This window comes from Epinephelus lanceolatus, chromosome 12 (assembly GCF_041903045.1).
Source record: "Epinephelus lanceolatus isolate andai-2023 chromosome 12, ASM4190304v1, whole genome shotgun sequence".
Lineage (NCBI taxonomy): Eukaryota > Metazoa > Chordata > Actinopteri > Perciformes > Serranidae > Epinephelus > Epinephelus lanceolatus.
This window is the reverse complement of record NC_135745.1, coordinates 32,303,111-32,328,178: the sequence shown is the minus strand read 5'-3', so window position 1 is coordinate 32,328,178 and position 25,068 is coordinate 32,303,111. Positions and strand designations below refer to the sequence as shown.

General features: G+C 41.3%; 1 protein-coding gene and 1 long non-coding RNA gene across 4 annotated transcripts; one reads left to right on the top strand and one right to left on the bottom strand.

The window, feature by feature from the left end:
* Positions 1–71: 71 nt before the first annotated feature.
* vwa5b2 (von Willebrand factor A domain containing 5B2) lies at positions 72–19,434 on the bottom strand. 3 transcript variants are annotated; one of them, XM_033649925.2, is made up of 23 exons: positions 19,301–19,434; positions 18,828–19,006; positions 17,324–17,535; positions 14,954–15,169; positions 13,919–14,144; positions 13,672–13,829; positions 12,700–12,831; positions 12,468–12,592; positions 11,765–11,941; positions 11,547–11,657; positions 10,679–10,881; positions 8,070–8,184; positions 6,370–6,555; positions 6,072–6,288; positions 5,639–5,976; positions 4,999–5,236; positions 4,573–4,914; positions 3,440–3,577; positions 3,144–3,272; positions 3,016–3,066; positions 2,480–2,585; positions 2,163–2,286; positions 72–2,072 (listed from the first exon to the last, which is right to left on the bottom strand). In XM_033649925.2, exons 3-23 carry the CDS (start codon positions 17,460–17,462, stop codon positions 1,311–1,313), a joined length of 4,233 nt encoding a protein of 1,410 aa, XP_033505816.1. In that variant the 5' UTR covers positions 17,463–17,535; positions 18,828–19,006; positions 19,301–19,434; the 3' UTR covers positions 72–1,310. The 3 variants fall into 3 exon arrangements, with proteins under 3 accessions (XP_033505816.1, XP_033505817.1, XP_033505819.1); XM_033649926.2 differs by having other exon boundaries at positions 17,324–17,490; XM_033649928.2 differs by lacking the exon at positions 3,016–3,066.
* Positions 11,829–24,784, top strand: LOC117271630 (uncharacterized). Its single transcript, XR_004502898.2, has 5 exons — positions 11,829–11,947; positions 19,209–19,382; positions 20,152–20,236; positions 23,481–23,647; positions 23,914–24,784. It is a non-coding gene; the product is annotated as an uncharacterized LOC117271630 (long non-coding RNA).
* Positions 24,785–25,068: the final 284 nt, after the last annotated feature.

Here is a 25,068-nt window from a genome sequence, read left to right as displayed (position 1 = left end):
GTTTTTTTTTAAAACACATTACAACAAATTGCTAAATTGCGCTGTTTTTTTTTTAATTTTCCCAACAATAATTTCATCATTTAAAGTAAGATTTCTTCAGTTTTACAAATAATCATCATGATAATCAAAATCATTCCCATCTGATGCTGACTGTGATTAAACATTTGGCAAAGTAACTGACTACATATAGACTAAAAAAGCCCATTCAGACGGTCAAGGCATTCTTGTGATTGCATAAAGCATTATATAGATTTATAATAAAAGGCCACTTGGTCTATGTCATTGAAGGGTTTTCTCGTCACATAAATATAAAGGCTTACAGCAGTAAAACTTTTCATGTGAAACCTAAAGGACTGCTTTGGGTCTTTTAAAGTGGCGTCGTATGAGGTACTTACCCATAGTCAGTGTATTACCTGGTGGCAGTGGGCATGCCCTGAGTTTGGAGAAGCAGACAGGCGTACAGACATCGATGCTACGCAATGTACTGCTTTGCACAGGGGCAGCAACAAAACATTTTAGCCTCCTAATGAAAGAATTTAGTATTTTAGATTTTATTTAGAATATTTTTACCGCTTTGTCGCTCTCGTCAAAGTCAGACTCCATTAAGAGAAACAGTGATTTAACATTGCTGAACACCAGAGCTACTGGTCTACAGCTGCCTTGATTTGTCTGTGCTTTTGCGTGACTTTGGCATTTAAAAGGGTTAGTTCAGACTGACCAAAGTCACACAATAATACAAACTAACTCACTAATCGAGGCAGAGGTAGACTAGCAGTTCCTGTGTTCAGCGAGGTTAAATCACTGTTTTTATCAATGGAGTCTGGTGGCTTTGATGAGAGCATAAATGCGGCACTGAAGCTTTTGACAAGCCGGATTCCCCATCGGGATGGGCAGCCTGATGGAAGAATGAAATACTCTCAATATAGCGTACACTTGAACTGGTATTGTTTTTTTTAGGTGGCTAGAATACATTTTGCTGCTGCCCCTGTCCACAGCAGTACATTGCTTAGCATCGATGTCAGTACTCCTGCCTGCTTCTCCAAACTGGGGGCGTGCTGAAAGACATCCATTGTGTGTAATTCACTGAATATGGATAAGTATCTCATACAACCCCACTTCAAAAAATCTGAACTATCCCTTTAATATTAGAATGAACTTGGCACTAGGTTATGGTATTAGTTGATCCTGCAGATAAAACACAGGACTTCCTCTTCCATGTAAAGGCGTTGCTTCTTAGGAGTCATTATCATTATTAACAAGTGATTATGCTAATCAGTAGATCTGGCTCAGTTTCCTCAGAGGTCACTGTCTCACATATTATTGGGGTTGTAACACAGCATGTTCAGCTTGATGTTCTCGTCCCAGTGGCGCAGCAGCAGGAACAGCTGTCGTGCAGCTCCCTTCAGCCCTGCTAGGTCCACTCCCTCGGGCAGCTCCTGACAGCGCAGCCAGAAGTCTGCTTTTGCCGCCACCAGCTCCCACTCCATGAAGTAGCCAGCACAGCGGTGCTCGAACCAGGCAAGAGCCACAGCTGTGGCCCAACTCGAGCCCTCCAGGTCCTCTTGAGCCAACTGGCTGCTCCCCTGGAGGTCAGCTGGCTCTGCTGAAGACCCCTCACATACATCTGTCTCTGATCCACGGCCGCTATCTGCCTGGCCGTGGCTCTGGCTCTGAGAGAGGCCGACGGACAACTCCAGGGAGCCCTCCTCCGAGCTGGGGAGGTCAGGGGGTGAGGTGACAGGGTCGCGGTCAGACAGGTGTCTTCGGCGAAGCCTTGGTTCCAGCATCAGGGGAGTGTCGTCTGGAGTGTGGTGGAAAGGAGGGGCGTTTGGTTTGATGAGGGAGCAGGAGGAGGGAGAAAAGGTAACATGGTGGCTAGTGGGTGCACCGGGAGGCCTGGCAGAGGTGGATAAAGATGGAGCACTGGGAGAGGTGCAGCGGAAGGGTGGGCTGAGGCTGCGCCGGTGGAGGCTGTAGGGTGAAGCCCTTTTCAGACGGTCCAGGGGGATCTGGACACAGTCAGAGTAGATCTCCGTCAGGAGGAAGGCTCCTGATGCCAACTGCAGACGCACCTGATTAGACACCATATAGACAGATTATAAATGTGTTGTGTTATAGATGTGTAGTGAAGTGTATATATTGTACATGTGTGCACAGCTCACCAGGGGCAGGTAGTCTGGAGCTTCAGTTTCAGGTTGTTTCTCAGTCTCTGCAGACAGACAGTGGGACTTGAGAGGAACCTGCTTTCCTGATGAAATAGAGGACCTGAGTCTGCCCAGTGGAAATCTAGAATATACAAAAAGACGTGAGTTTTTTTGGCCTTTGAATATCCTTACATTTGGATGTTGACATAAAACACAACCCTCACAGGGAGAGGCTTACACTACAAAGTAACCTGATTACAAACACTGCCACAAAGTTCCCCTTCACAGTGTAATGCAACATTCGAAAGAAACATAAGACAGTGTGAAAGTCTTACCTGGTGCCAAAGAAGCTCTCCATTGACTTGCTCTCGATAGATCGCTGTGAACGAGTGCATGAGGCGCTTGATAATGCTGGGGCTGTGGCAGAGTACGCATGGCCCCCTACACCCACACCAGATAGCAGTGTGGAATAAAACAGAATTGTGTCATCAGAACAGTGATAAAGAGATGTTTCCTGACTGTGATTAAAGGCTCAGTTCACCCTTTTAAAAACATTTTTGTTTTGCTATAAACAGATTTTTTACTGACAAAATCGTCTCTTCAAAAATGGTTTACAGTGTTTACAGCCATAGCCCCACTCTGCACTGGGGTAAAGGCAGAATTTTTTGTCATTTGGGTGAACTGATCCTTTTAGAAGTACCTTGAGGCTTGTTGGTGGGCATGATCAAGTCGCAGGGGAGCAGTTCAGATTAGTTCTCCCTCCCTTCAGACTCACCTCAAGTTTAAAACTGCTTTTCTGTTCAGACGCCTCTAAATTTTGAAGCTACACTGACACTAGAATGTTTTCACTGATCGAGTCGACGATACTTACTAGAGTCCCAGGATGTAAGGCTACAGGGTGAGGCAGGGGTGTCATCTCTGTCTGAGAGATACAAAGATTGTTGATGACCTAAAGTCTTCACAACAGAAATGGGTGGTGGTATTGTTCAGTGCGTCTACCTGTGGAGTTCCAGGTGTCCTCCATGTCCTCACTGTCTCTGCTGGTGCGCCGTCTGCCCAGACCGACAGAATAGGTCCTCTGCCTGCGACTGCCTGACTGGGAACTCCGCCTGTTCCCCAAATGCATCCCTACACACACACACACACACACACAACATTATACAGTTATTTTCCCAGGCTGGGTAGTTCTCGTGATTATGAATTAAACTTCACGTATAAAATTGTGCTTCTCTAAAATATATAAAATAATTGCTCAGTTTTTGTCTGAGTGTGAGTGAGCTGATAGGAAGCCTCACCTGTCTTTTGGACGTCCATACAGTCTGGCAAGCCTTTGTTGGAGTTGCTATCAGTGGTAGTGAAGGCTGTGTACATGCAGATGATGTTACAATGCTTACTGGTCTGGATGGCCTTCATGCGGTATCGCTTAGCTGAACCTAAGAAACAGTACAGGGTAGTAAGTATGTATACTGGATAACTTAAGATAAATGTTTAAAGTAGTTCAAGGAATACTTCACCTACAAAATCACCATGTTTATATCCAGGGTGTCTACAGATATAACCAAATTAAATTTCAGACTTTTTAAGACCTTTTTAATACCACCTTATAACAAATTTAATACCAAACCTGCAATGGAAATACACATTATATACACACCCATCAGCCAAAACATTCAAACCAATGACAGGTGAAGTGAGTAACTTTGATTATTTTGTTCTAATGCATTGTTCTGCTGGGAAACCTTTAGTTCTGGCATCATGTGGATACCACCTGACTTGTTCCACCCACTCAAACACCGTTGCAGACCAAGTACGCCCCCTCATGGCAACAGTACTCCCCAATGGCTGTGTCCCCCCGAGCAGGATAATGCACCATGCCACTACAAAAACTGTTTAGAAATGGCCTGTGGAGCATGACAAAAAGCTCAAAGTGTCGACCTGGCTTCTAAATTTCCCAGATCCCAATCTGCTCAAGGATTCTTGTGATGTACCCCAGATGAACCCCTAGTCCAAGGTGGGGCCTCCTTGGATCGGACTTGGCTCCGACCTGTCAAGGCATGGACACAGGATCTCTGGGAGTGTCCTGCGGTGTCTGGCACCAGTGTGTTGGCGGCAGATCCATTTAGTCCAGTGGGTTGTGAGGTGGGTTAATGGCACGTGCCACAGATGCTCATTCAGATTCAGACACTTGAGGTCTTTGTCACATTCCCTGGGCCATTCCTGAGCCATGTTTGCAGTGTGGCATGGTGCATTTTCTGGGTGAGGTATTCCTTTAGGATTTGTCAATCCTGATAGTAATCTTTTATTAGAGTCTATAATCAAGAATGTTCATGGTTTTTGTATTCTTTGTTCACAACTTTAAGATGTCATGAGGTGAGTAACTGATATACAAATGGGTATTTTGTAGGAGACGTATCCCTTTGAGCCTCACCATGTCCAGTGTCGCTCTCCTTCTCTGCCATTTTCTCAAAGTCCCTGATAACTGAGCGCGCAGTCAGCTGGTGAATGATCTCCTCCCATGGTTCCCCTCCTTTTCCTTCTTCTCTCCCTCCCCCACATTCCTCACGTTCTGGTGTCTCCTGGCCCTCAGGGCCCCAGAGGTGCCCCAGGTCCACAGTGGCCTCCCAGGACACAGGCCTGCCGCTCAGCATACCGTGAATGAGTGAGCGGCACTGACCTGGTGGAGGATCCTCTGCTGGAGCAGCAGTAAAGAGGTACTCTGGGTCTGTGAAGCTGTCCCAGTCCAGAGGAGAGGCGGGGAACAGGAGTCCATCTGAGGGTCAGAGTGAGATAGACAGAGATAGAAATTTGTTGGAGGCAAAATAGGAAAGCTGCTGTTCTTGGCGCTGTAGCTTACTGGAGTCAGTGAGGCTTCTGCGGGACAGTGTGCCTCTTGATGGGGGCTTTGTCTCCCCGTCGCTTTCATCCAGCCTTCCTCCCAGTGTTTGGTCGAAGGACACCCTCTCCAGAGCTCTCCTCAGGCGATGCATCTCCAGCTCGCCCTGGGGGGACGAGAAACTCCGTGCTGCCATGGTTGAACGGGCCAGTGCTTTATGTCTCCTACGAGACTCCTCACCTCCATCCAGACGCACACTCTGGTTGTATCAGAAGGAAAATCAAGCAGGTGAAAAAAGTCTGTTAGACTGCTATTGTCTGCAACCACATATGTCTAAAACTACAAGATGTTACAGTTATCTGTTTGTATTTGTACATTACAGCACTTCTTTGGTGCTTTGGCGCAAGTAAAACATCGGTAAGGGATGGACAATCTTTAGCAAATCAGTCTAGTAAGAGTCAAAGGGAATCACCCCTCTCTCAAAGCACTACATGTCTTGGTATCTTTCATTCTTGACAAATATTTCTACCAGTGTAATTGTTGAACTTGAAAAAAAAAATCTCTAAGATTTACAGGACTGAAAGGTGAAAACATTTTCTTCTGTCAAACTATTTTGCAGCGATTTCGGAGATATCGGCCAATCTATTTCAGTCAGTCGTACCTTTTCTGCTCCATTATCAGAGGTTTCCACAGAGAGGTTTTGCTGCCATGCGGGATCTGCCCAGCGAGACAGGGATGATCTCTGTTCAGGTGGGGGCATCTTTTCAAGGCCTTGGGGTAGAGACCCTGTATCCAGCACTGAACCAGGGGAGTGGGGGTCAGGCAGATAGATGCCGCCTGTAGAGTCAGAGTTGGACGAGGCGTGTATGTGCGAGTGGGACTGTGTTTGTAGACTTCGCTCGCTACTGAGAGAGCAGCGAGTAAGGACATACTGCTCCTGGATATATGAGCTCTCCTGGATCCTCCTCCTCACGTCACTGGACCAGTCTAGCTCCACACCTAGAGCGGATAAAAGTCCAACGTTAGCCAGTGTGGTATGAGGTGCCCAGTCTTGATCTATATCTTTTCACAGGAGCCATTGATGAGTGACTGACCTGGACTGGTTCCTGGATCTGAGTTTCTGGCACAGGAAAACTCAGAAGAGATTTCTCTGGAAATCTCCCTCAGTGCCTCCTCCAAGTCGGTGCCATCCGCAGACGTCACCACAGGCATTAACTCGGAAGGAGGAGGAGGTGAGAGCTCGTCATTTGATTGTCCAAAAACTGAACCGGTGGAATCACGATGTACACCTTTATAGCCCCGTCCTTGAGACTATAAAACAGTTAGATTACAGATTTGTTTTTCTAGGCAGACACACACAGATGTACTATTGGAGAATGCAGTATTGTATACCTCTGTCTTTCTTGCTTTGAAATACGTCATATCAAACAGAGTGCAGTATCCGATTAGACGATTCCCAGGATAGAGCGGGGGGATCTCATTGGGTGAAAGGAAAGCCTCCATGTTTTCTGGCAGGTACCAGTCAATCCGTACGTCAGTCAGCACAGGTTCAAAGGCCTTTTTCAGAGACTTGATTAACTGAGGAGACAGATTGATCACAGTATTTCTAAATACAAGTCTTAACAATCCATTTTTACAACTGTAAAAAATACCAATTGACCATATGTATATCAGTTACTAACCCCATGTTAATGCTCTCCTCAAAGCCAGACTCCATTGACAAAAACAATAATTTTACCTTGCTGAACACAGGAGTTGCTGATCTACCACTGCCCTGATCGTTCGTTTGGTTTGTGATATTGTGCATCTTTGGTGTTTAAAAATCTTAGTTTGAATTCAGAAAGTCACGCAATAACATAACTGTTTGAGGCAGTGGACCATCAGCTCCTGTGTTCAGCAAAGTTAAAATTACTGTTTTTGTCAATGGAGTCTGTCTTTGATGTGAGCTCAGATTACCTCTGTTTAGTTCACTTCCCCATCAGAAAAGGCTGTCCATTATGAAAGGACTGAACATATGACTGGATAAATGAGACTTGGATTATACTTGATGAGTTGTGTGAGAGTTTGCACCTATCAAAAGTAAAAGTGACTATTTCAGTTCTGGGATTTAATATTGAAAACTTTTTCAACGATGTTTGTACAGCTGGTTGCCACATTTATGTCATGCCAGATTTTTAGATTAACTCCTCTAGATGTTAACCTAAGTAGAACCCAAGCGGACATTGTTTCTTCTTGCTCATTCCTGGCCAGAAGGCACATCCTGTGTAAGTGCAAGGACTCTTCACCTCCAACATATGGACACTGGATTAAGGATGTTATGTATCATTTACAATTGGAGAAAATCCATTGTTTTATTGAAGGATCGACTGCTCGCTTCTTTGCCACCTGGCAGACATTTTTAACTTTTGTGGCAAATATGGGGGATGAAAACTTGTAATGTGACATGCTATATTCCTACTTATGTCACACAAGTTAATTAATTTGTCGTAATTTTTCATCGTCTCTTTTTTTCCCCCCCTCTGTTTTGGATTTTCTTTGACTGGTCCGGCTTTCTGTTTGTTCTTGTGTTGATGGGAGGTTGGGTGGTCTGTGTTTGTGCATTAATACTCTTTATATCTTTATTGAATTGACAATAAAAAATACCTTGTTTAAAAAATAAAAGTATGTGTTCTGCAGAAGAAATACTCCAGATTATTAAAATTACTATGATTTGAAGTAATACCAATTCAATACCATTCATCAATGTGTATTGAAAGTAGTATTTTAAGGCTGTAGGTTGAGATGGAGCTGCTTTTAACTACTTTGTATACAGTTACATGGTTTAGTCCTTTAATCTAGTGATTCACAGCCCAAGGGTCGGCCCCCCTCCGAAGGGTTACAAGATAAATCTGGCATTTTAAAAATGCTTAAGTAGAAAATTATACTTAAGAAAGGCACTTGAATAAATGTAATTTACTTGTCACTCCTGCTAGAGGCTAAAGTGAAGAACTAAAGCTGTTTCTATTTATCTCGATGGAAAGTGAGATCATACTTGTAATTGTTCTGCAATTCATATTTTGTCCAGTAGGTGTCAGTGCTGCAGTGCTGCTGACCTTGGGCTGGAGCCTCTCCTCATCATCCAAGAACTCTGTCATCCCTCCTGTCAGTTTGGCAACGCCCTGCAGGAGTCTCCTGCAGGCTCGGGGACCAAGGCCCAGGCCAAAGCATCTGCAGAAGGATTGGGTAATACTTTTTTATTACATCCTTTGAGAAAAATAAATTATGACACCACAATTGTCATGTGAGAATTATATTCACTTCCTACTGTAATGGTCTCTGACGAACTGCCTGCTCTTTACCTACAGTGTGCTCTGTCACTTTTTCTGGTTTTTCCATCTGAACAAATCAGTGACGAGCCACTTGCAACAACTTAGACTTTTGCAAGTTTCTATTTCTGAAACCCTAATGACACACAGGCGCTTCCACATGTCTAAGGAAAGAGGAAATTTGGAGTCATTAAACAGACAGAACTGTTATTTGGGTACTCAGAGGGATCACAAGCCATTTAGCTAATTGAGCGTTTGGAAAGAGCAGGGGACCAAATAATCGAAAAGACTGAGATCTTGCTCATGTCCTGTCTCTAAAAACAGCAAGTCTATCTGATTGGTCAAATACTGTTAGCATTATCTTAAGAAGAAGACAGAAGACAATACAAGACCAATATTTGGGACTATGGATACAGAGAGTAGGTAGACTGAAATTTAATAAACATTCAATGAAATTAGATGTGTTGAGAATAAAGAGATATGTACAAAGTGTGCGAAGGGACAGCCAAAATACAGTGGAGAAAGTCAGTGTAGCAGGAGAATACTAATGAGAGATAAATGGAGTTATTGTGCATTGCTGAAGGGCCTGGGGAAAACCAGAGGGGCGTGACTCTTACTGCAGAGGAGAGCACTTAACGGGATTACTGGGCGGGGCAGAAAAATACCTCAGCCCTTTCTTTCTTCTGCCTCTTTCACAGTGCTTTGGTCTCAGTTTCTCAAGATCGCTGTTAGCTTGTGTCCCCTCTCTCTGTCTGTTTCTCTCTTCCTTGCTTTCCTCCCCCCACGTGGTGTCTCGGTCATATTTATCACCTCATTCTGCCTGCACTTACCACACTCAATTCCTCTCTGCCTCCTTGACTCGCACAGTGATTTAATGTCCTATCACAAGGTGGCCATAAGATAAATCTTTGTTAACTAGTTGTTTGAATTAGTGTCCATTTTCTCTGTGTTTTTGCCCTCTCCGTACCATTCTTCACACGTGATGGCTTACAGGTCCAGTGTGTGGGACTTAGGGGGATATATTGGCAGGAATGGAATATAATAAGTGTGTTTCCTTTTGTGTATAATCACCTGAAAAGAATCCTGGCTTTTTCGTTACTGTAGAATGAGCCGATTATATCTGGAGGTATCCTCGTCTGTGGAGATTGCCATTTTGCAACGCGAAAGCCCAGAACAGACAAACCAAACCCTGGCCATTCCCATTCATGCATTGGCCACTGAATTTAAGTTTAAATCACAAGGACCATTTTTTGGAGAGGAAAAAACTGCGGTTAACTGCGATTAATTTGGCACCCAGTAAAAACCCTCTGAACATCTGGATCTTAAGTTATTAGAAGCGGGTGCTGGGCTTGCAGTCTGTCTCCAACATGCTGAACAGCATTGGAGAAAAATTGATTTGTATTGTGAAACTGCTTTTTTTTTCAGTATTTTTACCGGTATTAACCACCTGAGGTCTCATTTATAAAACGATGCATAGGATCTTTACTAAAAATGTACGTACAGACAAAAGCAAAAATGGCATGCGCCAAAAAATATTTAACAATTTCTACAATCAGGCTTCCAATTCAACATCTGCGGTGCCAATTTCCTGTCTCCAAAATGTTCATAAGCATGGGTCAGAGTTTCTCCAATCAAATTTGTTTTTATAGATCAAGACTTTTGCGTGGGAAGTGGCATACGCCTCTTTCAGACCTCGTTTTGTGCGTGCACAATGTTTATAAATGAGACCCTTAGTCCGTTTGTTTTGGAGAGGAGACCTCTGCAGATCTTTCAGTTGTTAAAAACCTCCTGAATGTCTGGATCAGAAATAAAGCGAGCACACATGAAGTTATCAGAGAGAAAAGGTGAGTAAACATTAGCAGGCTTGCGGCAAGTCTGTGACAAGCTGAACAGCATCAGAGAAACATTGATTTGTAACATGAAACTGCTTTTTTGTCTGTTTTTTACCGGTTTAAATCATTGCATCAGTTTGTTTTGGAGAGGAAGAGCACTCTGTGGATAATCCAGTTCTGGTAAAATCTCCTGAACATCTGGATCTTAAGTTATCGGAGAAAAAAAGGTGAGCACACATTAGCAGGTGCTGGGCTCACAGCCCATCTCCGACATGCCAAACAGCATTGGAGAAACACTGATGTGTAACATGAAACTGATTTATTCAGTGTTTTTACCGATTTAAATCCCCTGCTCTATTTGTTTTAGAGAGGAGAAGACCTCTGCAGACAATTCAGCTTTCGGTAAAAACCTCCTGAACAATAAACACTGAAGAAATTCTAACCACGAAAAGTTTCAGCTGGTTGCAATCTGCAATCTTCACCACTAGATGCCACTAAATCCCCCTGAATCTTATACACTGTTCCTTTAAATATCTGATGGGCAGTTCAGTTTTAGCTCAATACCTGCCAGCGCATGTGTTTCTGCGGACCATCTCCAGCACTTTAGCCACGTTGCTGATGGATCCATCTGTGATGATGAAGACCTGGCGTGGATATGAGCGTTGCATGGGCTGCTGGTACACCCAGGACAGCGCCCCCAGCAGGTTAGTGCCCCGCATGTCGGCTCTCATCCTCTGGATGTATTCGTAGGCCTGCATTAGAGTAGCCTGTGTGCATATGCAGGGGGAAGAAAAGGAAAGGTGCTATCAGATCGTAAAGGCTGGAGAAGCAAGCATCAAACAACAACACCTGTCTGACTGCACGGCGCTGCCTGCGCAAACACTGCCTATGTTGTCAAGATAAATTCACTGTTTGATATCAGATTCCCCAATTACCCCGTGAGGGTGGCAAAGAATTGAATCAGCACATCCCTAATAAAGAGAGAGCAAACATACACACATTATCACCTGCCTTAAAACCACCTCGGATCACACTGTGGACAAACATGCCTGACAGGAGTGGAGATGGAAGGACATCCAGTGCCTTAGTGAAAATGCATGAAAGGTCACCATATGGTCGGGAGTATGTGCAAAGACTGTTTGTTCTTGCAGCCCCTAGTCTGGATAAAACCTGATACTCTGCTACTAAGGCAACCCAAAGAACTGACCTATTGCCTGATTAGAGAGTAGACAAAATAGAACAGATAGTCCAACGTGGTTGAAAAACATCTGCTTTCAGAAAACATGATCCAAATGCTCCGTGTATTTTCTTTCACTGAGAAGAATTCATATGTAGTTCAGAGTATCATATGATTTGTTTCTCTTAAAATCCAATAAATAGGACAGATTCAGATAATCATCTAATAAAAGCAAACTCATTGTGTGAAACTAACATCAGTGCAGAGCTTGCTGGAGGTGAACAGAGGCTTGATGGTGGTGCCGAAGCCCACGATGTTGAGCATGGTGACAGAGGGCAGACTCTTCAGTGCCACCACCATGGCATCCTGTGGGAACAAGAAGGGACAGACAGGATGGGGCCAGATCAATGTACGTGCCTTAAACTGACTTAACTCTGGTTCACTGGTGCGTTTCCATCCTGCCTGCAGCTCACCTTTACACGATGGATGTTGGTGCCACTCATGCTGCCGCTGCGATCGACAAGGAACAGCAGTTCTCTGGTGGCTTTTTGCAGCTCCAGAGGTTCGCTCAGCAGGTCGGGACAGAAATTGAGCATCAAGACGGGGCTGCTCAGGATGTCCTTGTGGTATCGCTTCCTCACAAACTCCAACTGCAGGTACAGGTGGAATATCATAATGTTTGTATGCAGTAATGGAGTCAGGGCAGATGAACTGAATAAGGGCTGGTTATTGGTACCCAAAAATAACCTAATACCAAGTAGTATTGAAACTTCTCTACTCAAATCATATTTGCATCCAGTCATTTTTGTATCCAGATCTAAAAGAATTGTCTATTTGTATGGTTTTGCTCACAGCCAATTACTGAAAGCATTTTCAGTTTAAAGCGACGTGTGATTGGCACACTACCACAGCAACTACAACCCATACAGCCTGTGGTACGGTTGAGTCAAGTGCGATGTATTAAATGGAGGTGCCAAGATGCCACCAAAATAATCAAAAGTATTGTTACTATGCACCAGTGATGTCTGGTGGCAGTGGTATCAATTTAAGCGTACTGGTATTGGTATTGGTACTGGTATCGTAATTTTTAAGGCAATACCCAGCCCTAGAACTGGGACACGTGAGATATCAAAGGTTAATAAAGAGAGGTAGCAAGCAGCATGAGTAATGACCAACCTTCCTCTCAGGCTCTGAATCTTTGCGAGTGCAGCGAATGTAATCACGGCGGGCACAGATCTGCTGTTCATACTGGCTGAATGAGAGCCTGCCTCTCTCTAATATGACCAATGGGCTGTGAGGTTCTGTGGGAGAGGTTTGTTAGCTGAGGTCACATTCAAATATCAAAAACAGAAACAAAAACAGAAAAAAGGATGGGGGAACAAATTAGGGATGGTTTTCAGTTGCTCACCACTGAGGTGCAGAATGATCTCTATGTGTCTGTCATACGGATGCTCCTGTGCCAAGGTGATGTAGGTCGCGGAGGCACTTTGGGCGCTGGGGTCTGCATCTGCCCTCAGAGCATGAGTGGGGCTCTCCAGCCCTATACATCAGTTTAGGAAGAAATAAAGAGAGGCAAATCATAGGTTTTAACACGTTTATGAAAAATAATGATTACCTTTTTTAATTTAAGATGTGTAGACACAGCACACATAGCCTGCAGTGATGGAGGTTAAAGCAATACTCCACTCACAAAATGATAATTTGTATATCAATTACTCACACCCTGTTACATTGAGTTTGTGAAAAAAATGTAGTTTTTCTCGCACCCCTCCACGGTTAACGAAGAATCCAAAAACTGAGAAAATTACTGATGAATTGGAGTAAAGGGGGTCCATGTTTAACAAATGCAAAATTACATCAACGCATCGGTTTACAAACTCTCACCTAACTTGTGCAGTATAATCAAAATCTCATTTATCCAGTCATATTCTCAGTACTTCTCAAACAGACAGCAGGGAACTGCACTGAACTGAAAATGAAACTTATCTGTGCTCATGCATTTTCACTAAAACTGGATAAATTAGACTTGGATTATGCTTCATGAGCTGTGTGAGAGTTTGTAAGCTGATGTTTTGATATAGTTTTGCTGTTGTTAAATACAGCCTTCTTTTCCCACAATTCACAAAGAATTTTCTCTGGTTTTGGATTTTTCCTTCACAGTGGAGGCATGAGAGAAAAATGAAGTTTCTTAATGTATTCAATTCAGTACAGGGTGAAGTATTGCTTTCAGTCCTCCCTCTACTTCTTTTGGATTTTTTAAGTTCTGGTGGTGTGTGGATTCAGATTCTATTTAGTAGTAAGTTCACCCACAAATTCAGTATTTCACAGTGACTGAGTTAAGTGCCATTGATTCAAAGATATTTGAGAATAAAGGCAGTACCAGCCAAAAGGCAGGCCCCTCTGACCAGCAGTTGGAAGTTGAGTTCGTAAGGTGCCAGGTTAGCAGCTGGACTGGTGAAGATGGCATGGGCACACTGCTGCTCAGAGTCCAAGGCCCGGTCCTGTTTTCCTGAGGTGGCACCAAAACAGCTGGTTGGTCTGAGGAGGAGAGCAGTAAGGAGTATTTAATGTACTGATACTAATGATGGGTAAAACAGTGTTGCCACAGTTGGTTGCAAAATAAATACCCTGTTTCTTCAGATTTTCCCCCATTTTCACTCTTGCTCGGAGTCATCTGGCCAGTGACAATCGGGGTAAGCAATGTGGGGTAGACAATGCGGATTGCTCCGTTTTCTAATGTGGGGAGTTCTAGTGTGGTGCTGATGATAACGGACACTATATCCATGGGGCCAATGAGGCCTGTGCCCACGATGAAGGTGGTTCTTTCAAGGTCTTCGTCCAGGATGAGATGTCCTGAAGCAGAAAGACAGCATTCACAGACATAATAAAATATTTCAGACAGACACAGTGGACAGGTGGGAGGAGGGGCTGGATCTCATCTCAGATTTTACTTAAAAAATGGGCCTCCTTGAATCAATATTTGTTGAATCCTCCTTTGTTCCAAAGAGCACACTGGTAAATACCTAAACATGCATTATTTACCTTGTTAAGTATTTGCAAGTTAAAGTCCAGCACTCACTGAAATGTATGTCAGGATCTTTTTTAATCCCACAAAAGATGAAGAAAATAAAATGTAAATCTAGGATAACTTAAAAGACCCTCCACTGCTCTCCATTTTTTTTTCAACTACCATCCCTTCAGAAAAATAAAATAAAAATAAATAAATAAGAAACCTCCTGTTTGACCCCCTAAGAATTTTTGTACAGTCCCAAATTTAAAATCATCTACCACTGAAATCAAATAACCTAAGGCTGACAAAGAGTAACTTAAATCTGTGTGTTTTGTTGGCTGTAAGAGAGAAATTATTCCATGCACATGATGCCACCATTTCCAATAAAAAACTATGCACTTCAAGTTGATATACGTTTGTACTTTGCAGCTTCACCATTAGGCAGGCAGCCAAGTCTATTTGCCTCCTTCATCTGTCCTCTCTATCCTCAGAGAGGCTAAAACAGGACAGAGAAGGGACTCACTGTGGCTGTATTTGTATTCATGTAGAGACCAGACCATTACAGTAATGCAAGACGGCCCACACTACATCATAGAACAAATGACCATCTTTATCTATAAGGAAAACACAGGAAGTCTCCTCCCTTCCTCACCGTTGGTGCATTGCATGTCGAGGTTGGAGTTCCCGCAGCAGCCCCACTCTCGGCCATTCGCACAGTGGCCTTCAAGACCAGATCCAGGGCAGCAATCTAAACAGCAGTCCTTCAGCTTCCCTCGGCTCTGGATCTGGACCCCCACTAACCTGCCCGCAATCACAGCCTCGAAGCCCACCACAACCTCCTTTTCCCCGAGAGGGTACACAAACACACCTAGAGGACCGAAAATGTTTGTTACACAGAACAGTGATTTTAGATTGTTGCATCAATTTAGAAAGAAATCAAACTACACACCATGAAGCATATTTCAAAGTACAACAGATATTTTGTAAGAGCATGATAAAGGTCTGCTTTGCCACCCTCCCAGACGTCTGATTTAGTTTTATTGTCTTTGCTCTGGACTTTGGTGTCTGACGAGCTGCTGGCATAGCAGTTTTGGAAAAAAAAAAAAATCAATTTATTTAATTTGGGAACTTTTCTTTTTCAGCTTGAAGTTTCGAAGCACTGATAAATTTTCTTTGCTATCTGTCCTTGTGAGCTTAATGAACCATAGACTGACTATAAGTGTTTTGCTCTTGATTTAAAATGTTATTCTTTTCTAACGCAACCTTTGCTGTTGTAGGAGACGGTGCTTCCTCTAAATTTCAAATAATCTGTGGTGTTCCTCAAGGGTCCATCTTTATCCCTCTGCTGTTTTCCATTTACGGCATTTTTAAACCACATTTCTCCTCAATGTATTTTGTTACTGCTACGCAGACGACACCCACTTATATGTCCCATTAAAGCTACCACTGCTTAGCTCACAGTAAATCACTGTCTCATGATGTCTTGTATTAACCCTTAAAAACCTGAGCAAATTGGCCTGATTCCTTTCAAGAACGCACAACAAAGGCAATGAGCAGCTTTACAAGAAATGTCCTGAAAAAATAGCAAGAAATTAGGTAGAGGTTAAAGTTACACGAAATTCTCCCAACAAAGAGTTTAAAAAAGGGTAAAATGACCTGAAAAAAGTTCTAAATTTATATATAGAGAGAGAAAGAGAGTTTTTTGTAATATAATTTTAAAAAGTACAATTCTAATAATTAAAAATAATTTTTTTTCTGTGCATTTTTCTCCTAGTTTTTTTGTTGTTGATAATTTTCTAATAATTTTCTCCGTATTTTTCTTTTCTTCTTGTCACGTTTTACTATTTTCTTGCAATTTGCAAGACATTTCTTCCTAACTTGCTCATTACCTTTTTAGCACATAAAAGAAACCAAACCAATTTGCTCAGGTTTCAAAGATTTAAATGCTTGTGAAAGGCGTCTGAATGCAGCACAAGAAAACTGATGTGTCTTCAGTTTTAAAGGGGTTAAAACCAGACATCACAACCTTTTGTGGTGGCATTTCAAATAATATTGAGCTGGCTTCTAGTACAATAATAAGATGAGGCAAGTTAGGTTAAAAACTTTTAAAAACCTTTTTAATGCCACCCAAATTTCAGACAAATTTTATAATAATCAAAACTGAAGAATTAAAAAAGTTAGGTTTAGGGACAATTTTACCAAAATCTTGTAACATAAATCATGGCTTTTTTATTCCATTTTTATTCAATTCAATTCAATTCAATTCAGTTTTATTTATAATGCCAAATCACAATTTGCCTCAGAGGGCTTTATAGCCTACGACATCCCTCTGTCCTTGGACCCTCACAACATATAAGGAATAACTCCCCCAAAAAAACCTTTAATGGGGAAAAAAATGGTAGATCCATAATGGTAATCCATCCAGGTGCGGCGGAGATGAGGGTAGAAAAGAACAAGGAAATACCTGACGTTTAAGGCGAGTTTTCATGGTGATTTGGGGATACCACTGCTGTGATTCCACCATGCCAAGTTTAAAAATGTTTTGTATAAAGTACAAAAAGCCTTATATGCATTACCTTTTACCAGCTTCAGACATGCGACGAAATCTTGGTTTAATAGCCAATTTTGGTTGACTTCGCATTTTCCATATAGAGACAGCAAGCTAGACGACAGTGTTGTTGGTTGTTGTTGCAAATTATTTTTAAAAAGTAGATGTTACCAATTATTGAGATATTACGATGCAATGTCAGGGAAAAACAATTTATAAAATCCTACTTCCCATGTATTAGCATTTTGAATACCTTTGAAAGATTGATTGAAGACATTTTAAAACCCATCAGGACCCTTTTTAATTCTTTTTATATCAATAAATCCAGTGCCTTTTAAGACTTTCTAAGGATCTGTTGGAACACTAAAAGTAGTCTTCTGATTTCATGACATATAGAGTCAAATTACGGTTCTGTTCAAAATACAGTTGCTATGATTATCACTTGTGACTCGAGTGTATCATCCAACTACTCACCTTCTACAGACTCTATGTCAGCATTAGCATAGGTAAGCTGTGCGGTGATGCCCAGGGAGCAGCCATTGGCACAGGACTTGATGCAGGAGGCCTTGAGTAGCAAAGGTTCCCATGTAGAGCAGTTTCTCAGTCCCACCATCTTTTCAGGGCATCAACAAGCGTCTACTCTGCTGGTTGCATGAGAACACAGGTACACAGACCAGGGAAACAGTCTGAGCACGCAGGAGTAGGAATATGTGAGCATGCATTTAAATTCTCTCATTTTCCATTCACAGAGCAATCACAGTCATCTGTAGAAATCAGACCTGATTTTGTCTGCATTGATTAAGACGTCTGAAATGTTAATTGTTTTCACATGTTTTTCCGTATACTGCATATGCCTGGCTGATATCTATTTATATGTACACGTCAGCTTTTGGACATGTAACCAAGGTATCTCCTCTCCTCAGGCTCTTAGCAACCAACTGTGATAGTTTGAGTGTAAAAGGGTCGGTCAATCATTAACTTTGCAGGTCAGCACATACTACGCTATGCATCATGCCTATCATATGCAATCAGTCACCAGCCTGTATGCAAATCATGAACTTACGACTACTGTCTCACTCTTACTGAACTGCAAGGACCTGCACAGTAAGAAATGTTAAACTATACTTTTAATTTTTTAAAAACAGAAACAGAAACTTAATAACAAATCAACTAACCCCAATTTCCTTTAAGGTTTCCATTTATAAAAGTCAAGCTGTACGCAATAATTCTTCATGACTGCCACTTAATAACTTTAAGTGCAGCAGGTGCAGAGACCAGCATGGAGACTGCAGCTCAGCAAACGGTTGACTGCACAGAACTGTTTGTGTATGCACACTCACACACACATGCGTGCGATTGTGCATGTGCGTGTGTGTTTGCCGTGGTCCAGGTAATGGTTTTTTCACATCTACCTTTCTAACAAGATCAACAGCCTCCATCTGGCTACCGTGCTCTTGGCTCATAACAGGCAAATAATAAATGCCTGGTTTGTTAAAGTGGGACAAACTGATGCTGTCACAACACACACTAAAGTAAGTACAGCACGGCACCCTGCTGTAGACTGCTGAGCCCCAGAGCTGATGAATAAGTCTGCTCAGCTTTATCAGTAAGGAATAAAGTGATAATGACTTCTTTACACGTAATGAACTGGTTGTGTGTACCTGTCTGTGTGTGTGGTTTTAATTATATGTCAACACATGCACACACTAAGCTTGCAAAGTTCTGTCTGAAACTCAAATGCAGATATTTTCAACACTCAGTAACACATTTTGGCAAATGGCAAAGTTGCAGCAGCTATCCAGAAAAACAAAGCATCCACAGTAAATTTAAAGTCTGCATTCTGTGAGGTTTAATTATTCAGCCTGGGTGTTTGCAGTAGCATAGCTGGCCAAGACTTAGCTCTAGGCAACACTGCAGTCCCTTTGTGTCTGTTACAAGCTCCAGATAACAAGTAAAATAATGATCCAGGAACACTTACTGTACTGTTCAGTGCAGTGTCTGATAATCTGCCTCTGTGTCCAGTGTCTGCATCACTCCACCATCACATCTGCTCGCGGGTTTCCCAGTGATACAACGGCAGGAGTTTTCCTGGTAGCAGACACTGCTCTCTCCTCTCCCTCTCTCTCTTCCTCTATCTCAACAAATCCACCAGTTGCCCTAAAAGGACAACAATCATTTCTCAGAGTCATACATTCAGAGATATGATATTACAGTGTCAGAATATGAATATCATCTGCGTGCATTTTAAGAGTATTGCTTGTATAACCGACTATGAAACATCCAAGCAAAATTTGGAATAACTGCATGAAATTTATTTCCAGTATCGAGTGATATATGAATTAAAATCTCCCTTTTTCAGAAGACCTGGAAGTCTCACTGCTGTGATCAATCACCACCACGCAGCTCTGCACTAACCTACATTTCCTGTCAAGTGAAATGTCATGTGCTTACCTGCTCTGACCTGAACCCACAGAGCTGATCAGAAACTCTGATCCTGAACCTGCTGTTCAGCCACAAGCTAACACACACACCGGTAAGTGAGGCAGAGCCTGCTTTTCATCCAGACAATTGGCTGTGATGGTAGCAGCACCATTATTCATGGCTAATGGCTTGGCCAGAGAGAGGAGGGGAGTGAGGGGAGGGGAGGGAGGTGTTCTGCCTCTGTCTCTGCCAACAGGTCAGTCAGACAGCAGCAGCAGCAGCAGCAGGCGTGGGTAGGTGAGACCAAAGAAGCAGCAGCTTTTTGTCTTCGACTCTCCAGTTTAATGGGTCCAGTGCTATAAAAGTGAAAAAGGGAAAAACAAACAGTAAATCCACAAGTCTGTAACAGAGATATAGGACTATGACTAACTATATCGTGTCTTTATTTTAATCTTATTTATTTATATTTTTAAAAAATTAATCTACTGTAAATGTAATGAAAGCATAAATATTGTTCCTGTTATTGTTTGCCTCTTGTGTTATAAATATACTTTTATCTACTGTATATGATCTTTATTACAGACCAAAGTTGGCAATAAAACAGAATAATAAAAGGGGTTGTTAATTAATTGCTGCATCACATGTGTAAGTGAGTACTTGTAGATTAAAAATCATCATTTTGTGTGTTTCTCAATTGATTATAAGTAAAATACCTGCCATTTTTAGCTGTTTGCAATGATTATTAATGAATAAATGTGAGACGGAAGTTAATGAAAAATACATAATGTATATTATTACTACCAGGAAGTATATTATTAGTACTATCTTATTTAATTTTCCTTCATTTTGCCCTGTAAATATGAATGTTTTTGTTGATTTAGGATGGATGCATGCTGTGATTTTAGTGCACCACAGGATCATTCAACACCAATGCTTTTGTCTTCTACATTTGTTAACACAGACAAGGTAAGAAACTATGCTACTGCTTAATTTAATCTCTAACAGATAATTAGTTTGATTGCTAACAAAAGAATCACCCAATCCAAGAAAGCAATAAATAATTATAGCCCCATATTGTTTTTTGAGACAACAGGAAATGAGTAAAGTACTTTGTAATTAAAGAGTACCACATACATGAGAGGTTAGTAAGAACTGAAGACACAATATTGTTTGTTTTACTGATATTTTTCATTATTATTTGGCACATGGCTTGCAGGTGCAGGTGCATGTGTGTATGTGTGTGTGAGACAGAGAGACAGAGACAGAGGGAAAAGGACACTGAGGGTCAGAATAGTAGAATACCTCCTTTTGATATTTCAGCTGGAGGCACTCTGTTTTGATGTTCATGTTGTGACTAAAAGATATCTATATTGGTGGAGGTAATATATTAAAACAGAAGTGCTCTAACAAAAATATTAGGAACTCAATACGTTATTGTCACTGTCCCTTCCTCTAGATGTTTTTGGTCTTGCTTATTTTATGATACACAGAGGGAGAAAGCATGGAAAACTTGTGATAAATACTGTATAAATAACAAGCTTAAGGAAGTATCTTTCAAGATATTACATAATATTTTTTCCCATAAAGGTGCTGCTAGAAATATTTAAACTCGATATTGATCATAAGTGTCATTTCTGTAGACTGGAAAAATTCAGTATTTGTCTCTTGTTCACTGTAAATACACAAAAATGTTGCCAACTTTCTAAAAAGAAACTTAAAATAAATGTTAAAATAAATATGTTTGATGTAATGCACTACATCTAAGTCAAAATGAGATTGGAAATGACATGTTGTTTATCATACAACTCTTTTTATTATTTTTGGAAAATCACATATTCATAAGGAAAAATGGTCATGAACCAAACCAACTTTGCTGCACTTTATTGGTGACTTTCAACAATATTGCACCCTGTTACCTAATGTTAAGAAGAAGAACAACAACAATGATATCAATGTATTTTTTTAATTCCTTTTTTAGTTTTTGTGTTCTTAATTTGTTTTTTTTGTTTTTTTTTGGGGGGGGGGGGGGGTTAATTATTATTATTTTTTGGCTATGTGTATACCTGTATTTCTATAAATGATTTCATGCACAGTAAAGAAAGTGAAAAAGTGTATCACTGAGAGGTTAATCAGTCTTTCCAATCTGTGTCCCACACTGCCTCCATGTGGCCTTTTTCATTTTCTCTCTATTTAACACCATGTCATGGTTTCTGGGAGAAGAAATTCAAGTCAATCACATTATTCACGTTTTAAATAATATCTCTTATGAAATACTACATTTCCCAACATGCTTTAGTGGCTGGATCAGTAACATAATCCGGTTAAAACCTGACTAACTTGTGTGACTGTGTCAAACTCCGGTCAACAAACTGGGGCTGCACTTTTTGGCAGTTTGATAAATTGTTAATGGTTCCTCTGAAGGCTGAGAAATTAACTGGCTACCTGTGTTTTAAAAAATACAGGTGAGTGATCAACAGTAAATATGAAATGTATAAATTACTTAAAACTTTAATGTAAGTGTAGTTTTTGAAAATTTGTAGTCCTATTCTTATTCTGCTAACAAAGTAGCTAACGTTAGCCTCCAAGTATGGACGACTGAGCGAATTTGACGACTGAGCTAACGTTAGCTAGCTAACAAGCAAAATTAAATGGATTATTTTAGCTTTGTTTAGCTAAGTTTGAATCTGGACTTTTGGTCTGAATAAATAAACACAGTGGAGAATGCTACTTTCCAGTAGCTACCCCTGTTAATAAATGTTAATAAACAGCTACACCAGAGTAATAAACAGGGTTTAACATTGTTGTGAATGTTTATCAACATGAGTATTTAGTCTTATTTACTGTGAGTCTTTTTGGAAACACTCCCCCTGGAACAAGCTATCTTTGTTTTTTGATGAATTATACAAAACAAAGCAAAAAAAAAAAAAGCTTTTTCACAATTTTTAATGTCTCCCGCAATTTTATTGCAACAAATATGCTTAAAACATAGCAACTTTCATCATACTTTTGTAGAAAAGTTGCTGCAAAATCCAAGTTAGGCTGCATAAACTCGAAAAAAAAAAAGGGACTATTTTGTGTTATGACACTGTGACGCTAACTGCTTCAGTAGCTACACCTGCTGCTAGCTGTGTTGCTGCGTCCACAGGAGTCCACTATAACCACAGCTGTAACTTTTTAAAACATAACTTGCTACTTAGCTTTAAAAATCCTCAACCAGAAGTGGTTAACTGCAATTAGCCTGTATCATCTTCAGTTTAACTTATTGAGCTGACTGTGCAAGGAGCTAATGAAGGCTTTATGCATCTGCCAGGTTCAGGGCTTGACCATATCTAGTTACTCAAAACTCCTGTCACTTCTCAACCTCAAATCATGCAGAGCATTGCAGCTCTGCCAGGCTGGACTTCAGCTTTATTAAAAGAAATTTCAATTTTGTGACACTAGATGTCAGCCTCTTCAAATCAGCTGGAGTATGTCAGAGGTGGACTACAATCATTTAATATAGTTGCTCCCTTTTCAGCCATCTGGTGCTCCAAACAAGGACTATATTCAAATAGTTTCGCTAACAGTCTGTAATTACCTTCATTTAAATGAGCTGGTTTCTTTTATTTCATTGCCAACTTGGCTGTAAGGACGCAACCCTGCACATAATTACATCATGTAATGTATTTCTCAGCACAGACTATTTAACATATGAATGAAAGTATTTATTTTAAGTACACAAGTTTGGTTTAGAAGATCTATACAGTTGCTGCTGCCTCAGAAAAGGCCAAAACATTCTCAAGGACCAGGACACCATCTGTTTGAACTGCTGCCCTCAGGCAGGAGATATGGGACAGTTAAAGCCAGGACAAACACAGCATTTATCCAAAAGCAATAACTGCATTTCATGAATGCACAAAGGCTTGCCTGTGGCAATATGTTGGATGCAATATAAGGGATTTGTGCAAAAGGTGGAATGCGCAGTGTTTCTTAAGTGTCATATTGTTTACTGTTTTACTTTTACTTTTTACGATATAGTTTGTTATTGTTTCTATATGCTCTTTCTTTTTACTTATCCTTTCACTGAGGTGGTTGCATTCAATTTCACTGTACATGTACAATGACAAGAAATATTCTATTCTGCTCTGTTGTAGTTTGCAGTTTTCATGCTTAACATTCTCTCCACTTTGCCTTTTTCATACTGCATGATTTACAAGTTCTCCTTTCTCAGGTTGTCCTATACTCAGAACATTTAATGGAAAACAGGAGCTGGTCAGTGTTTGGAAGCTGTGGGAGCTGTTGAGTAGGTTGGTGTATGTGCATCGAAGCTAAAAACAACTGGATATTCTGTCGTAGCAGGGACATTGCACCAGAGGGAACCCACAAGATCACATAATGGTGAGCAACTTTTCTTATAAGCTCAACTGTTTGCACTTAGAATGTAAGTAAGACTGTTTTTTTTTACTGTACTTGTCGCATCTTGTTAACTGCTTTCTAACAGAAGACGATTTAAGTTGCAAAATATTCTACAGTTAATTTGCTGCAATATAAAATGGTTCTACCTTATATGTATTTGTGCACTGCGGCCCTGCTAGTAAGCACATCTGTATATGACAAACAAAAGGTTTGCTCATTCTGTTGTTGTTCATGTATTGTGGCTTCAGGCACAAAGAGTGTGAGGCTGAGTCTTAGCAGCAGGTGGACAGAGTGAACAAGTGCTCCAGCACGTTGAGAGGCACATCTAAGTCTGACCTCCCTCCCTCCCTGCAGGTAAGGTACATCCACCTGCACATTTAAAGTACTTCCAATACATCTACCAACCAAAGCCTGGAAGAGGAAAGGATGGAAGGGCATGCGGCCAATCAGACGGGCAGGGTATCATTTAAAACAGTGGTTACCAACTGGTGGATCGCATCCAAAAGTTGGTCGTGGGTCCATCTTGAATGGACTGCAAGTGACTTGCAAACGTGGAGTTTGTAAAAAATGTACTTTATTTTTGAAGGACAGTAAATTTCCAGCACTGCCTTTTATTTTGAAGTGTCGTTTCCTGTTGTAGAGTGAGTGAATAACAGGCAGCTACTTAACAGAGACAGCAAACTAGCCCGACGACATGGCAAAACGCGAGTATGATGCTGAATATATTAAACTGTGTGGACCTTGAACTAATGACGAAGGAGAAATCTGGACCCCGTGGCTGGACCAGCTGGGAACCACTGGTTCGATAAATTACGATGCCAGTACTGATACCACGACCCTTAAAGTGATACCGATACTTATAGAGTGCTTCATTTGATAACATTTGTGTTTTTACTTCATTTGATATCTACCGTGACAATGGAAGCATTCTGTTGCATGGAATGCCTCCACCACTTCGGATGATTGATCTGATTGTTGAATAACTCATACCGCAGTGGTGCCTGGACAGTGTGACGTGTGTGGTTGTGCTGCTGCCGTGGTCCTGCCAGATGCCTCCTGCTGCTGCTGCCATCATTAGTCATTAGTCATACTTCTACTGTTATTATACACATATGACTATTGTCACACATGTATACTGTCAGATATTAATATATACTTTCAACATATTGTACCACAGTAGCCAGAACTATAACTATAATATTATTACTTTCATTAATGTTGTTGTAAGCTACTGTCATTACCTGCATCTCTCTCTCTCTCTCTCTCTCTCTCTCTCTCTCTCTCTCTCTCTCTCTCTGTCTCATTGTGTCATATGGATTACTGTTCATTTATTATGCTGATCTGTTCTGTACGACATCTATTGCACGTCTGTCCGTCCTGGAAGAGGGATCCCTCCTCAGTTG

What these genes read in the sequence shown, in the direction of transcription:
- vwa5b2 (XM_033649925.2), bottom strand. Translation starts at nt 17,462, where the DNA reads ATGGTGGGACTGAGAAACTGCTCTACATGGGAACCTTTGCTACTCAAG. An exon ending in CCAACATCCATCGTGTAAAG is followed by an intron (nt 11,658 to 11,764) that starts GTGAGCTGCAGG and finishes TTGTTCCCACAG; the next exon opens with GATGCCATGGTGGTGGCACT. An exon ending in GAGAGCTTCTTTGGCACCAG is followed by an intron (nt 2,287 to 2,479) that starts GTAAGACTTTCA and finishes TGTATATTCTAG; the next exon opens with ATTTCCACTGGGCAGACTCA.